This window comes from Myotis yumanensis, unplaced genomic scaffold (assembly GCF_028538775.1).
Source record: "Myotis yumanensis isolate MYYU_CA2020_CCGP unplaced genomic scaffold, mMyoYum1.0.hap1 SCAF_9, whole genome shotgun sequence".
Classification (NCBI taxonomy): domain Eukaryota; kingdom Metazoa; phylum Chordata; class Mammalia; order Chiroptera; family Vespertilionidae; genus Myotis; species Myotis yumanensis.
In genome coordinates this window covers 51,266,713-51,283,081 of record NW_027223760.1, presented here as the reverse complement: position 1 = coordinate 51,283,081, position 16,369 = coordinate 51,266,713, and the positions used below count along the sequence as shown (strand labels likewise).

At 38.1% G+C, this 16,369-nt stretch overlaps 1 protein-coding gene across 2 annotated transcripts in view; it reads right to left on the bottom strand.

Annotated features, from left to right (window-relative positions):
• GLCCI1 (glucocorticoid induced 1) overlaps positions 1 to 16,060 on the bottom strand; it is an 81,827-nt gene extending 65,767 nt beyond the window's left edge. For both annotated transcript variants that reach the window (XM_070424322.1, XM_070424323.1), the window contains exon 1: positions 15,553 to 16,060. In XM_070424322.1, coding sequence (XP_070280423.1) covers positions 15,553 to 16,000 — 448 coding nt within the window. In that variant the 5' untranslated portion in view covers positions 16,001 to 16,060. The remainder of the gene's footprint in view (positions 1 to 15,552) is intronic.
• Between the last annotated feature and the right edge of the window lie 309 nt (positions 16,061 to 16,369).

The window sequence follows — 16,369 nt, the reverse complement described above, 5'->3', positions numbered from 1 at the left end:
TAATTAAGACATGAAGGGAATGAAAAAAAGCCACTCGATTCACAAGATAATTCTGAGGAGATGGGACAAGATACAGTGATCAGTAGGATGGGAGAAATGAGGGAGGAGGAAAAGTCAATGATTATGCTGGCAGGAAATAAGAACCCAACCCAATGATGCTCTGGGTCTGAAAGTCTTAAGGCTGTGCTTCATAGTGCCAATAAGCAAATAAAAGAAACCATTCAGCTCCATTTCTACCAAGTCTCTGAGTTTAAATTTAAATAATCCGATACTCATCTTGATAACTGTACTTCTAATCATATCTTCTTACATATGAATAATTAAAACACATGACCCAAATTTTGAATTATATAGGGTAAAATTTATTAATAAATTATTACTTTTTATCCAAAGAACTGAAAAATATACTAGGCCAATTTTTCAAAGTATGTTAACTTAGGGAGTATGATATATTCTACTCTGTGAAACATAGGCTGAATACACTTTATATTAAAACTTTTTATACAGATGGTAACAAAACCAGCAAGCAGGAAAAGAGCATAAGCAAAACATCCAAAGACAGTTCTAAAAATATTTTAAAATATAGATATTTAAACTTGCAGAATGTAAAGATCATGTCTGTTTTAATTTGCATACACAGGTACCACCTATAAAAATACCCATTCCATCAGTAGAAATGTAATTAACAACACTTTTCAATGCTTGTTTCAACTCTGAATTTAAGTAACAACATAAACCCCTGCTCAAAAAGCACAAAGCTAACTCCAATAGAGAAAATTATCATACATTTGTTAACAAGTTAAACAGCAGCCCTAACCGGTTTGGCTCAGTGGATAGAGCGTCGGCCTGCGGATGCAAAGGTCTCAGGTTCGATTCCAGTCAAGGGCATGTACCTTGGTTGCGGGCACATACCCAGTGGGGCATGTGCAGGAGGCAGCTGATCTATGTCTCTCATCGATGTTTCTAACTCTCTATCCCTCTCCCTTCCTCTCTGTAAAAAAATCAATAATATATATATATATATATATATATATATATATATATATAAAAGAAGTTAAACAGCAGACAACTGGACTATCATTCTAAGCCAATGATGGTGAGCCTATGACATGCGTGTCAGAGGTGACACGCGAACTCATTTTTTTGGTTGATTTTTCTTTGTTAAACGGCATTTAAATATATAAAATAAATATCAAAAATATAACTCTGTTTTACTATGGTTGCAAATATCAAAAAATTTCTATATGTGACATGGCACCAGAGTTAAGTTAGGGTTTTTCAAAATGCTGACACGCCGAGCTCAAAAGGTTCGCCATCACTGTTCTAAGCTGTGTTACTGGTAGATGATTCAGAAAAGGAAAATTTATATTTAAACTGATTTTGTTTGTCCAAACCCACCCAACAACCTTACTTTTTACTAAATAACTCTGAAGTAAACTGCTTGATCAAAGAATTCGACTAAAAACATGCCTCCAGGAAGGAAATATAATTGTAATATTAATAGTAAATTTTCCCATAGTCACAAGGAAGATGTTCAGAATTGTATCTAGTTAGCTGTCTATTGGTTTTACCTTAATGAGATAAGCAAAATCCCTAAGTCACCAGCACTTCCCATATTAAAACTATTTAAAGCAGTGGTTCTCAACCTTCCTAATGCTGCGACCCTTTAATACAGTTCTTCATGTTGTGGTGACCCCCAATTTCATTGTTACAAACTGAACATAATTAAAGCATAGTGATTAATCACAAAAACAATATGTAATTATACGTGTTTTTCCGATGGTCTTAGACGACCCCTGTGAAAGGGTCCTTCGACCGCCAAAGGGGTCGTGACCCACAGGTTGAGAACCGCTGATTTAAAGTATTATGAGCCAGAGGTTGCTGAGAAAGGAATGTAAACTTTAGGGCCTTCTTCCTCTTATACACACACATATACACACCCATATTACGTAGTCTTTGGGAATATACAGATTAGTTGGCCAATTAATTTCTTGGTCCTTAAGTTTATACAGAAACTAAGTTAAATCTTGATGGAAGGAATATACAATTATAAATAAAATCATAATTCATAGCACTAATCATATTTCTAGTCTAATTATGCTTAGTCTAGAGTTATTGCTTTATCCTCCTGATGTCAAAAACAGTAGATTTTGTGAAAGTTTTTTATGATGGAAGAAATACATCCTCATGAAGCTGGTTAGAATCGATTTGCTAGGAAATTATAACTGAAGTAATAACTTCTTTTTGTAAGGGCAAAATATTCTAGAAAAAAACTTTGGAATATTTACCCAATTTAAAAGCATATCTTTCTACAGAGAAATGTGAGAAATAAAATCATTAGTACATAAGAGGTATTTCCCTTTTAGGGATTCTTTCAATACCAAATTTCTTAGAATCATTAAACTCAGACTAGAAAGGGAATGGAAAAGATCGATGCATGCTCATTTATAATAACTTATGATATTAGTTAATTCTACTAAATGTCACTAAAACATTTTATACAGCAATAAGAAATTACACTATTCAGTAATGTGTTTTTACAACCTCAGATAAACCTCAACCTTGTGTAACTGACTTCCTAAAAAGTTTGTGTAAATAACACTTTGGTAAATTGAATAATTTTACTTGCACATAAGTTAGACATTCTAAAGCAAATAATCATTGCAAAATCTGCTGTACAATTTAAAATTTTTATACTATAATGAAGCATAAATTAATATGTAATTTACTTTCTCCTTTCTTGGAGCTTAGTATAATCATGATCTTTATGACAGACTATAAAAACATTTAGATTTTTAATTGGAAAATCCACCACCAAGCTTTAAGCATGATGGTTTAAGTTTCTCTAAATATAACAGCTTCAGAAGTTAATTCCATGGAGCCTCACTAGACCAAATTCACTTAACAGAACTCTAAATGTAACTTAGAAACACACTTTATAGAATTGTATCTTCAAAATGTTGACTATCCTGACAACAGCCATCTCTTGTTCTACCTATTTCTAGCAGAAAAAGCACCCAGTTCCTTTTTCATGTGAAGGTCTAAATCAGTGCTTTTCCAAGCTTACACATCACCAGTGAATGACAGGCCCTAAATAGAGAATAACAGTCATCAGTTACCTAAACCATTAGGCATTGTAGAAAATGAGCCACACAAGTAAAAGCTATTAATTTGCATTTTGTCATATCTTTATAGGACTGCATGCATGATAACCACTGTTCAGTGATTTGAACCTAGCTACATACATAGCTAAAACAGAAATCTCTATGTAAATTCTATGTAAGGATTTACCACAGGGCCTTTTAAGCACCAGACACCATGCTGGATGCTGGAACGCTAAAAATGACAAAGTGCTACTTGGTGAAGTACACACATCCACCAAAATGATCTTGAATACAGAGTCATAGAAACATTAAGACGAATTGAGATCAAAAAAATCATAATTGAACTGTTAAAGTCTCTAGAACTGCTGCATTAATGATGGGAATAATACAGTGAATCAAATCAAAGATTCAGCTACTGTATTATATATTTACTTTCTCTTACATTATGAGGCACTTAATTCAAGAATGAAGTATTTTACGTGATCAAAATAAATATTAGCAATAATTTATTTCATTACTTTTCCTATGCCTTCCTATTTCCTAAAATTTCTATATGCAATTTTAGATGGTTTATTATATGTTATATTCTTTTCAGGGTTCCCTATACAAGCTAAAAAGAAATCAAGCCAGAAAGTACGATTCACCTATGATCTGTTTTACCATGAGATTAAATGTAACACTTATTCCATTAAATAGGAATATTTGTATAAAGACATTATTTTTTGACCACATGGCTTAGTATAAAGTATAACAGGACAACCATCCTAAAGCTTAACTAACACAACTGAATAGTAATACTAAAGGCTATAATGCTAATAATTCTTTAAGGTGAAAACTAAAAATAGATAAAAATTGAAAACAAGCAAATTCTGGGTATAATAAAGACAAATCATTGTGCATTCAATCAAGATATCAAGTAATAGTAGATATTTAGTCAAAGCCAAGTTCTACTCATTTCAGCAGCCACACAGGGCACCACTGTCCAGGTATTACTACACATTATTACTACATTGTACTACATTTCTACACAAGAAACCACATCCAACAATAAAATTTCGAATTCTGAAAGGGTGTATGTGTGTGTGTGTGTGTGTGCGCGCACGTGCATGCATAGAGAGGGTCAGTGACATCGTTCTAAGGCAAACTATAGCAGAATATTATAATACTAGAGGCCCAGTGCACAAATTTGTGCACTCGGTGGGGGGAGGGGTTCCTCAGCCCAGCCTGTGCCCTCTCACAGTCTGGAAGCCCTCAGGGGATGTCCGACTGACAGCTTAAGCCCGCTCCCCACTTCTGGCTGAGCAGTGATCCCCCTGTGGGAGCGCACTGACTACCCGGGGCAGCCCCTGTGTTGAGCGTCTGCCCCTGGGTGGTCAGTGCACGTCATAGCAACCGATCATTCTGCCATTTAATCAATTTGCATATTAGCCTTGTATTATATAGGATGTTCAGGCAGCAATATAGCTTAGACCTTGATATAATATAGAAACCATAGGATAAAGCTCTCCTAAGCTTTATCTAATGAAAGAAAAACATATAAACAGAGTATTTAGTATTCAAAAAGAATACCAAAAAGCTCAATCTAACTTAGGAAGGTAAACAAAGGAAAACAATAATTCATATAAAGTCCAAAGCTCAGAAGAAATAGTGGGCCAAATTCTTGGCAGACTTTAAATGAACTGACCTTGCTCAGAAATATGAATGTGAACATACTACATTCTAGAATATGTATTCTGTACGGGTCAAACAGAATTCCTCAGACATAATAGGGGTTCAGTAAATATTTTGTGAAAGAGGGGAACATTCCATCTATTTTACTCACTAACATACTGCCAACAACTAGTATAGTACCAGAAACAAACATTTCTCTAATGAGTGAACAGTTATCACTGGAATTACATTAAAGCTATGCTAATTTTTGACCATATATAAACCAAAAAGACAAAGAGTGGACAATGCAATGGATTGAACCAAATGTTTTTTTTAATAATGGGTCACTTTGGCATGTAAAGAATAAATGGGATTTAATGTAAGTTTTGTAAAGATATCTGACCAAAATACAATAGAATATTGTAGCTTTTTTAAAAACCTTATTTCTGAGCACAGTCCAACTCCCTGATTTTACAATACCAATGAAACTACATTTAGCAAAGTCTGTTAACCCTTGTTTAGTAAGTACTGAGCACTTAAATAACCTGACTTTAAGCAGGAAAAGGACAGCTGATTTCTTTTCAGGGTGATTCATCAGGTTACCTCAAACATACTTTAGCAGAAATAAAATGATACTGTTGCAGAACTCTCAAAGATATTATGAATGCATTTTATTTAAAGACTACCAGTTAATATATAAACAAATCTATGTTTTACTATGATCATTTTGTACCTTCATGAAAAAAATATCTTCACTGGTTTACAGAAGAATAATAAAATTTTTTACGGGTAAGACCTGATGTAATCCTGAGTAACTAAAGCCCTACTAGTTTTTATTATCTTCTAAGATCCAACTACTACTTCACTAATTCAACTTATAAACTAATGTATTCAACTAGAAAAGTAAACTCCTATCACATAGACTCTATAGAACACTTTCGATATCTTTACTTAATAAAAATACCATTGCTCATGTTACTTATGGAAGGGCTCATGCCCCACACTGACTATTAAAGAGAGCTTAGGGTAAGCAAAAGTGACACTGAAAAAGGGCCAAAGCACCCTGGGAGAAATTATTAAAATGGAGACCAAAGTATCTTTTCTGCGTCACGTTGGCAAACCTAGAAAAAGTGAAAGAGCCCAAGCAGGTATAAAATGAGAAGATAGTGAACCTTCTTGCTTTGCCATTGAGAGTGACATATAAATAAAATAAAAATAAAATAAAATATCTAAGGATGCTAAATGTAAAGAATCAATGTTAGGTTTGAATGAAGCTTTATGATTCTCGATTATAAGTGTAAAACTTTTCAAATGTGGAAATACAAAAGACCTTAATATACCCATATTTTGAAATTTCATGGGGAAGGTAGTTTTTAAAAATTAAATTTACATTCTATCTTAGCAAAGTGGTAGGTCCTTTAAAGACCAAGGGAAAAGCCTGCTAATGGCATAATAAGGTTTTGAAGTATAGTCTTAAATGCATACCTGAGGCCTGAATCACTGGGAATACTTGCAACTATTTTAAGTTCTGTGGACCCTGGACTCTAGTCCCATTTAGCTTTCTTTTTATACTCCGCCCCCCCCCACCCCCCCCATGCTTTTTTGACCTTTCCATGACTTAACTGGATAAGCAATGGGATAATCCATTATGGATGCTTTCCTGCCTCATAATTAACTGGGCTCTAAAAGTAACTTTCAGCTCACTTGAAGTCAGGACTTAGAGAATTACATGGGCCCTCTGTGCATACTGCCTGACACTGGACAAATTTCATAACTTCTCAAGATGTCATTTCCTCATCTGTGATGAGGGATTATAAAAGTACTCTACATTGGGTTCCAGTAAAGAGACAAGGGCTGATATAAAAGCTCAATAAATGATAATCATTTTATTAAAAATCATCTAGCCTATACAATGCTATCATAATGAAAACAATATGGTACTGGCATAAAAACAGACACAAAGACCAATGGAACAGAATAGAGAGCCCAGAAATAAAATCCACACTAATACATTCAAGTACTTTTTGATAAAGGTGTCAAGAATACACAATGAGAAAGGGATAGTCAAATAGTGTTGGAAAAACTGGATTATAGATGCAAAAAATGAAACTGGACCCTTATCTTATAACCATACAAAAAATTAACTTGAAATGGGTTAAATATTTAAATATGCAACATGAAAAAATAAAACTGGTAGAACAAAATATAGGGGAAAAGCTCTTGGTAATGGTGTTGGCAGTTACACTTTGGATATAGTACCAAAAGCACAAGCAACAAAAGCAAAAAGAAACAAAGTGGATTACATCAAACTAAAAGGGCTGCACAGCAAAGGAAATAATCAACAAAACAAAAAAGCAAGCTATGAGATGGGAGGAAATATCTGCAAACCATACATCTGGTAATGGATCAATATAAAGTAATGTAAGAAACACATACAACTCAATAGCAATAAAACAACCCAATTAAAAGTGGGCAAAATATCTGAATAAACATTTTCTCAAAGACGACATATAGCCTGGCCGGTTTTGCTCAGTGGTTGAGCGTCGACTCATGAACTAGGAGGTCACGGTTGGATTCTCAGTCAGGGCACATACCCAAGTTGCAGGCTCGATCCCTAGTAGGGGGCACATAGGAGGCAGCCGAGCAATGATTCTCATCATTGATGTTTCTACCTCTCCCCCACTCTCCCTTCCTCTCTAAAATCAATAAAAACATTTTTAAAAAAGACATAAATGGTCAATAGTACATGAAAAGGTTCACAGAATCTGTAATTATCAGGGAAATGCAAAACCATATACAGATACCATCTCATACCTGTTAGATTGGCTATTATAAAACACACACAACAAAAGTGTTGGCATGGATGTGGAGAAAAGGTAACCCTGCACACTGCTGCTGGAAAGGTAAATTGGTGGGAATTGAAACAGTATGGAGAAGGTTCCTCAAAAACTTAAAAACAGAACTACCATACATTCCAGCAATCCCACTTCTGGGTATATATCCAAAGAAGTGAAATTAGTATCTTGAAGAAATATACACACCCCAAGTTCACTACAACATTATCCACAATAACTAAGATAAGGAAATAATCTAAATGTCCATTGATGGCAGAATGTATAAAAAAAATATGGTATACATACACAGTGGAATATTATTCAGCCTTTAAAAAGGAAAATCCTGACCAGGTAGCTTAGTTGGTTAGAGTGTTGTCCAGATATGCCAAAGTTGTGGGTTCAATCCCCTGTCTGGGTACATATAAGAATCAACCAATGAATGCATAAATAAGTGTAATGACAAATCGATGTTTCTCTCCCTTCCTTCCTCTCTCTCTCTCTCTCTAAAAATCAATAAAATAAAAATTTGAAAGTAAGGAAATCCTGCCATAGGCAACAACACAGAAGAACTTGGAAGACACTGTGCTAAGTGAAATAAGCCAGACACAAAAAAACAAACACTATATGATATTACTTATATACAGAATCTAAAAAAGTCAAATTCACAAAAAGAGAGAGTAGAATGGTAGTTGCCAGGGGCTGGCAGGTGAGGGGAATGGGGAAGTATTCATCAAAGAGTACAAATTTTCAGTTATGAGTAAGTTCTGGGGATGTAAATGTATAGTATAATGACTACAGTTAATAATACTGTATCTGTATCATATACAGTGGGGCCTTGACTTACGAGTGTCCCGACTAACGAGTTTTGCGAGACACGAGCCGTCTCTCGGCCGATTTTTTGCTTTGAGTTGTGAGCTAAAATTCGGGTTACGAGCCAGCTTCAGATACCCCACCACTAGTTGGCGCAGCGAACGTCACAGTGAACACCACAACATCAGCCCAGCATCACATGTCTCACTTGTTCACTTTTTGATTTGACATACGAGTAATTTGAGTTACAAGCTCCGTCACGGAACGAATTAAACTCGTAAGTCAAGGCCCCACTGCACTTGAAATTTACTAAGAGTAGATCGTAAGTGTTCTCATCATATACCATAAAAAAAAGTACCTGTGTGAAGTGACTGGTGTGTTAATTAGCCTGACTGTGGTAATCATTTCACAACTTATATGCGTATCAAATCATCACATTGTACACCTTAAATATACACAATTTTTACTTGTTAATTATACCTCAGTAAAGTTGGGGGAGAAAGGAAAAAAAAAAAGAATTACTGATTGTAAAATAATACAAAATAATTGTATAATTTTAGAAAATGTTTCATCAAATAGTTAATTTTTTAGTAATGTAAGTTAAAATTAGCTATAGGACTATTTAGAAAAGTTCTCCCTGTGGTCATACTGGCTAAATTAGGGCTATTACTGTCAGTAATTGATAGGCATTTATTTGATCTTTAGAAACATTAGGCAGCAAGTTGTAGCAATTACCTTCTTGTTACGAAACGCATTCAGATGTTTAGTGGATTTAATTCTAGTAACTGGAAGACAATTTTGGACACTAACCTTGCCATGCAATAATGGGCTTCACTAGTCTCTTTAATCCTTATTTTTGGTGAGCCATCTTTAAGATGTACCATGGTGGCACTTCATTAACTTGCAAACATGCAAAGTTCAAACCCACACATTCAACGACACCTAGTAGTGCTTGGGAGGGCTCAGTTAATCTAGCACCAGCTGCTGGGATACTCACTTGAGAGCAGAGTTTCTGCTTGGTGAGTGACTCCTGAATCATTCATCAGTTTACCACCATGTATAACTATCTTTTAATATTCACGGTGAAAAGTACTTCTGCTCACCATAACATGATGCAAGGATAGCAAAGATTGTAGGTGTAAGGAAGGCCAAACACAATCAAGTTCATATTCTTGAGTAATCCTTACTCTTGTGTTCTCTCTCACTTCCACAATCTCTCTCTCTCTCTCTCTCTCCCTCCCTCTCCCCCCCCCCCCACACACACACATGCACGCATGCACGTATGCACGCACGCGCATTCACACTTTTATGTAAGAAACGAATGGAGAGATATGACCAATCCATCCACTTTCTATTTCAGTTACATTCAACCTTCTAGGTCTTACATTTTTAGATATTCTGAAAATGTCAAAGCATATCCCAGCTCAGTGTAATAGTGCTGTGGAAACAATAGAAAAGCTATTCTTTGGCAATTTTTAGCTCAGAAATCATGACTGTTCACCAACATTAGAGTAGCAACTGGATAGTCTTGTGGAATAAACAGTAGATCTGAAATAAGAAATTTGAGTTTCATTCCTGCTAAATAAAAGTATACATTGCCTTGTATATAGTAAGCACTCGAATGTTTTCTTTCCATCTACAACTTGAGACACAACATAATATAGGGGAAGTTACTGAGATATTCATGAACTTGACCCTCTGTATTTGCCTCAGTAGCATTCACTTGAAGTAAATAACACTGTATAAATGTATTTGCTGTGTTTGTTCCTACTAAAATGAAATACTAGAAAAGTATTTTTCCACAATTTGTTTATGCTATAGGTAAAATATTTATTTTCTTCATCATTACTACTAACTCATTATAGTTTATTTTGCAAAATAAACACAAATCTTATTCTTTTGAATCAGCTGAATGATGGGTGGAGTACAAGGGGTCCAGAAGACGGGTAGTGGGAAAGAGAGGTGGCTTCTGGCTCCTCCATTAGTTCCTTAGGCTTTCTATATCAATAGATGAGTACTGTTCTCTCTTTCCTCCACTTACTTTTAGAAAGCCCAGTTTGAGACCATCAGCAGATAGATAAGCTCAACCTCTTGTTAAAATAAACAGTATACTGGCCAGGGTCAAAATTTTATATTGAAGACAAAAGACAACAGCGCCAGGCACAGACCTAGGACAGGTGCTGTGGAAAAGCCCATCTTGGTGGTGTCTGGGAATTTTAAGCTCTAGAGAAAAGACTGAACTAAAATTAGGAATAACAAAGTCGTTAGTATACACTCCTTAACAGATGTGAAAGTTTTAGTTACATGTGAAAGTTTTGATAAAACAGGTTTAAAAAAATTTTTTTAATTTAATATTTAAGTAAAACCCTTTCCTATTAGCCATTGGTGAACATTGCCACTATTTCCACTGTTATTCATTGCCATGGAGACAAATTATTCCTTTGTTTTCTAATTCACATTTAGTCCCCATTATCACAGAATAAAAATCACAAGGAGGCCATTACCGGTAACTTCAACATTTCCCCAATATATAAATCCTAATTTGCATTAAATCCTTGAAGAAATGTACACTGTAGTAAAAGAAATGTCCTTCCGTAAAAAGTACTTTAAATGATGAAATAACTTTTAGTTCAATAAATACACACAAAACTTTACATAGAGCTAAAATTACCTAGGTGCTTTGATATACCTTAGGTATATGGTATTCAGTTTAGGGTAATAGTTATTTGAAAGGAATATAATCTTTGAACATAAGATAGTAGTTTAAGAATAAATACCTTCTATAAATTCATTATCTATTTTGCTATTCACTCACTGAGCTAGAAATTTTATACACTATAATTAAAGAGGAAAATTAGATATATAAATAATGAATGTTGATGATACTTAGTGTAGTTCTCAAAGGTTGAAAATCTTTTCCAAAAATGAGTATTTGAAACCTGTCACTTCAGGGAAAAAAAAGAAGCCAAAACTTTATTTTCACTTTAGTATAGGAATGCTTTGAAACAGGTTCATCTAAGACTAAGTAATCGAAGAATTTTAATTTTAAAGGGGGTGAGGGACTGGAGGAGAACCTTAATTTCCAAGAACATCCACCTGAGAAGTAACTTTTTGGAAGAGAATGTCTGAGTATCTTTTAAAAGCTAAAGAAAAAAGTAATTTAAAATATTGGCATTCCACAAACTAAGCACAGCATAAAATGACTCATAAAAGGAAATTTAATGAAGATATAAAAAAACTGAAAGCAAATTAATTGATTAAAACACACAGACACACACATTGCATGCAGTCTTTCAACATTACATGCTGGTTGGCTTTGCATTTTCTTTTTAAAATATAATCGTAACTTTTTAATGTATAAGACAGTAAGGCCCTCAAGATACTCATGAAAAATTCTAATCAAATTTCACTCTAGAATTAGTATTCTGCTAAGAGAACCAGGCCTAAATAAATCTGTTATGTTAAACCAGAAATCAATACATGCTATTTTCCAAAGCAGGAGCTATATAAACGACAAGCTCTTCCATGTTTTTGTTAACTAGATTTGGTACACTTAAACATAAGCAGTACTCTCCATCCAGAGTACTCCAATACAAATGTTTTCATATCTTTTAGAATTTATAATTCATTTTAATGCTCAATATTTACGAAAATCACCAGAGGATTTGCAAGTGCTGCCTACTATCTAGCGCAGTAAAAACTGTATTTGTTCTGTTTTTAAATCCATAGGTTTTACTGTATGAGGTTTCAGAAAGAAACAACTTTATTATATTTTCTTTTGGTTGTCACTGATGATTTTAGCTTAAAGATCATTAATTTTAACACTACATCCTGTTATATTCTCATTTGTTGTTCTATTTATCTCAAAGGTAGACTTTATGTATTACCATTACAAAAAATAACTATTTGCATAATACTTTATGATTTTACATCTATTACAAACACATCACAGGGAGCCTGAGGATGCATTCAGTAGCTTGTCATTCACCACTTCAAGACTCTTCAGAACCAAACAAGGGGAGGGTGACATTTTGCTAATGGCAGAAGTAAAGAGATGAATATAAATAAAAACCTTGAAGGCTTAAAAATACAAGAGAATTTTTAAAAATACAAAAATATGATTCCTCTGCAATTTGTAAAACTCCATGTCCTTTCTGTAGAAGCAAAGTGTGTTTGGAAATTTATGTATCTGTTATAATACCCATTTAAATAGCCTAAAACTGCTATAAAAATAAAGGAAATTACCATCTTCTTGCTGTATTTTATAAAATAATATCATATTAAATTCAAATGCACCTATTTTAAAAATTCAGCTTTTCCTTAGCCTAGTGAAAACAATCTAAATACCATTTTTATAACTCTAGCCTTAATCCTATAACTATGCATATTAAAAATGTTTAAGAGGATATAACAATGAGCTAACATGTTTAGAAATTATATTGTTTCATAATTTCTTCCTGGTAAGACAATTCCAAAGAAAATTATTTAAAGCTATATTTTCTTCCATAACAACCAGTCCAGATAAAAAATACTGAATGCTCAGTGATGTCACCTCGAGTCCAAATGCTCAGAGCACTTAGAGCTTTTTGTAAACAATATGTCTCTATAGTAAATACATATTGGGCCACCATTTACTTAACATTTTTAAATGTAGTTTCATACCCAGCATAACACCATCTACACACACACACACACACACACACACACACACCAAAGCAGTGTGCAGAAAAGGAAGGGAGTGCAGAGCAAGAGATGGAGCACGTTGTTGTTTTTCATTCATGCAGTATAGTGATGTCAGTGTCTGCAGCAGCAGAGGCAGCGGCAGGAACCTTGACCTGTGGAGACTCAATTCCACTGAAGTCAGAACCTTGCAGAATTCAAAAGAAACTGAGTAATCGTTTGAGAAATTGTCCAACTATTCATAGGAAGGATTTTAAGTGGCTAAGTAAACAGACCAGAATAGTTGTATAGTTTTAATTTGGGTAGCTCTCTAGCCCAGCTAGATGTGGAGAAGTAACATATAGGTAATATGATTAGGAGACTGGGGGCAGAAGAGCCTGCATTCAAAATCACTTCAATGTAAGAAACTGACAAAACCACCTGGTGTTAAAACCAGCAGAAAAGCCTCTTCCATTCCCAGTACAAGCTCTCTGATGATGCAAATCTGTCTATCGAACACCCAAACTCAGAAGTGTTTTCATCATGATTGCATTAAAATTGCATTAAACTCGGATGTGCCATACTACAACAAAGAGGATAGTTTAAGCCTGATCACAAATTTCATTAAAACTGCCTGATGATGGACCATGTAATTCCTAAGCAATTAAGGCTTTTGAAGGATGCAGAAAAACAAGTTGTACTATGATCTGTTGTAAGATGTTAGTGTTTATCAACAAAAGAGGAGGAGGTACTGGATGGCCACTATATTGTTGTAGCAATTGCCGAAACTACTCTTACTCTGCCCACAAAACCTTCTGTACACAATCTGTCTGGAATGCTTATTTTATGGCTCTCATATTAGTGCTTAAAAGAAAAGCCCAAAACTCAATCTGTACCCTGTTGAAGCTCAATCATTCAAAAATGTATGTGACTGCTGCCTTCTTTTCATTCTGTGACCTCTCATTTCATATAGCTCTAGAAAATGTGCAAGAGAGTTGCATATGGCATTAATCTGTTAGAAAATGGTGGCCTTTTCTATAAAATACAGCCAAAGATGTGTGTTCAGTGGTGGTCATTATTAGGGCGATCACGTTGTTTTCATTCATTCATTCAGGATTTGCTGGAGGATGTCAGTTTCTGCAGCAGCTGGCTTGACCTGGGGGAGGAGTGGGGGAGCAAATTCCTCCTGGTGCATACAGATTACAGGATGCATTTCTTGGTGCTCATGTACACATACCAGTGCTACTGCATCCTACCTTGCCTCCCCATCAAGTGGTCTGAAAACAAGTGCCTTAGCAACATGTTAATTACAGGTCAGAAATATTAAAACAAAAAACACCAAAACTGTAATCTATCATAACACAGCCACTTTCTCCAAGTCTAAGACCCTCGTCGAGGAAACTCCATAAAAATATCCCACATACCACATAAACATTTGCACAGAGAGCTCCGCAGTGTTTCTCTTCCCAGCAGATTTTCCACTTAGTCTGCTCTGTTCTCCCCACAATGCTGCAGCGGAGGCATCTGTAGCTCTAGCCTGGGATCTAATAATATGAGCTGCTCTCCTCTCCCTTGTGAGCTTTAACTCCCTGTTTTGGCTAATCTTCCTTTTCTCCCCGGTGACTCCACTACATCATGCACCGTGTCCCTAGACATAAAACAAAACCAAACTAAAACAGAAAACCTTAAGGGAAGCCAACAGCATCCAACTCACCATTACCTTTGACACCCAACAAAAAAAGAAACTTGAGATCCTCTAACAGCTCGACTGAACTGCGAAGTGTGCTTAAAAATGGGAGGAAAAACGGAGCACACACTTCACAAACAGGTCTTTAAAATTTACCATGAAAATGCTGAGCTGGGCATAAACTGTTTCCAGTGAAGTACTGCTCTGATGCATAGGACTATATAGAGTACAGATGGGGGGGGGGGGGGGGATGCGGGGGGGATTAGCAAAACAAAACACTATACGCTTCAATTGCACATCCCAAAACTGTCCCCTTACCAAAAAAATATCCTTACATCACAACTAATGCCAGCACCCCCTCCAAAAAGAAAAAGAAAGGAAAGAAAAAAGAACCATCCCGGGAGCCAGAGACATTAGGAACTTTGCAGGAAAGCACAAAGAGGCTGCTGCAGAGTTTGCGTGCGTGTTTCCTAAGTGTTTCGCCCAACTCCCCTCCGTCCCCCGCTGCAAACAGCAAACACATGAGTGAGCTAATCAGCTCCTTCGATTGAAAAAACCCCTGCACGCAGGTGAGGGATGCCAGATCAAACCCGAGGGGCGGCAGGGGGAGGGGGCGTTCAAGAAAAGTTGCTTCGCAGTCCGCTCCGCCGATCCCCGCAGCGACCGCAGAGGGTGAGGCTCCCCGAGCCGCGTTCACACCTTGGCGAAGGCACTAGCATCGCGAGCCCGGGGAGGCTGCCGCTTCCGCGCCGGGCACCGTCGAGGGGACGCCGCCCGCCCGGGAGGACGGAAGGGTTGGGCTCGCTACCTCTGCACACGGGCGAGCCCGGGCTCCTTCTCTCAGGTGAGCTGCTCCTCCGGTGGCTCTCGGGGGACCGTCTCGGGCGGCCCTTGGCTCGCGGCGCCTGCTCGGTGGGGGCCCCGGCCGGCGTCGGCGGCGTCGGGCTGGACGGGCTGGGGCCGCGGGCCGCGCCGGGCCCCGGGAGGCTGCCCAGCGAGGCGGCGGCGACGGCGGCGGGCGGACGCGTGGGACTGTGCTGGCTGCCCCGCAGGAGCTGGTAGGGGACGGTGGCGCGGATGGGCTGCAGCAGCCGCCCGGCGCCCGCAGCCGCGGCGCAGCCCACGCCGCCGCCCGCACCGTTCCCACTCCCCGCGGCGGGGGCGGCGGGCGGGGAGCCGGCGGCGCTGCGCCGCATCCTCTGCGGCGGGGGATGAGGGGTCTGGGAGGAACTGGAGGAGGAGGAGGCAGTGGACATGGTGGCTCCGCGGGCCCCGGACGCCGCCAGCGGACACTGAGGCGCGGAGCGGGAGGCGCGCGAGCGTGTGGGAGCCGGCGCGGCGGTGCGTGCGAGTGTGTAAGGGGGAGGGGCGGGGGTACCGGGAGGAGGAGGAGTCTCTCGGCTCCCCCTTCCCAACGCGCACCCCGCCGCCTTGGTGAGGGGGAGGGGAAGGCTGCGAAAACAAACGTCCAACGGCCCCAACCGCCCGGTCGGGCTCGGTGCGGCGGTCACGGCCGGGGCCGCGAGGAGCCTGCAGCCGCCGCCCGGGGCATCGCGCTGACAGGGGAAAGAGGCAACCGTCCGGATCCCGCAGCCCGGGGGCCGCCGGCAGCCAGGCGGGCTGCA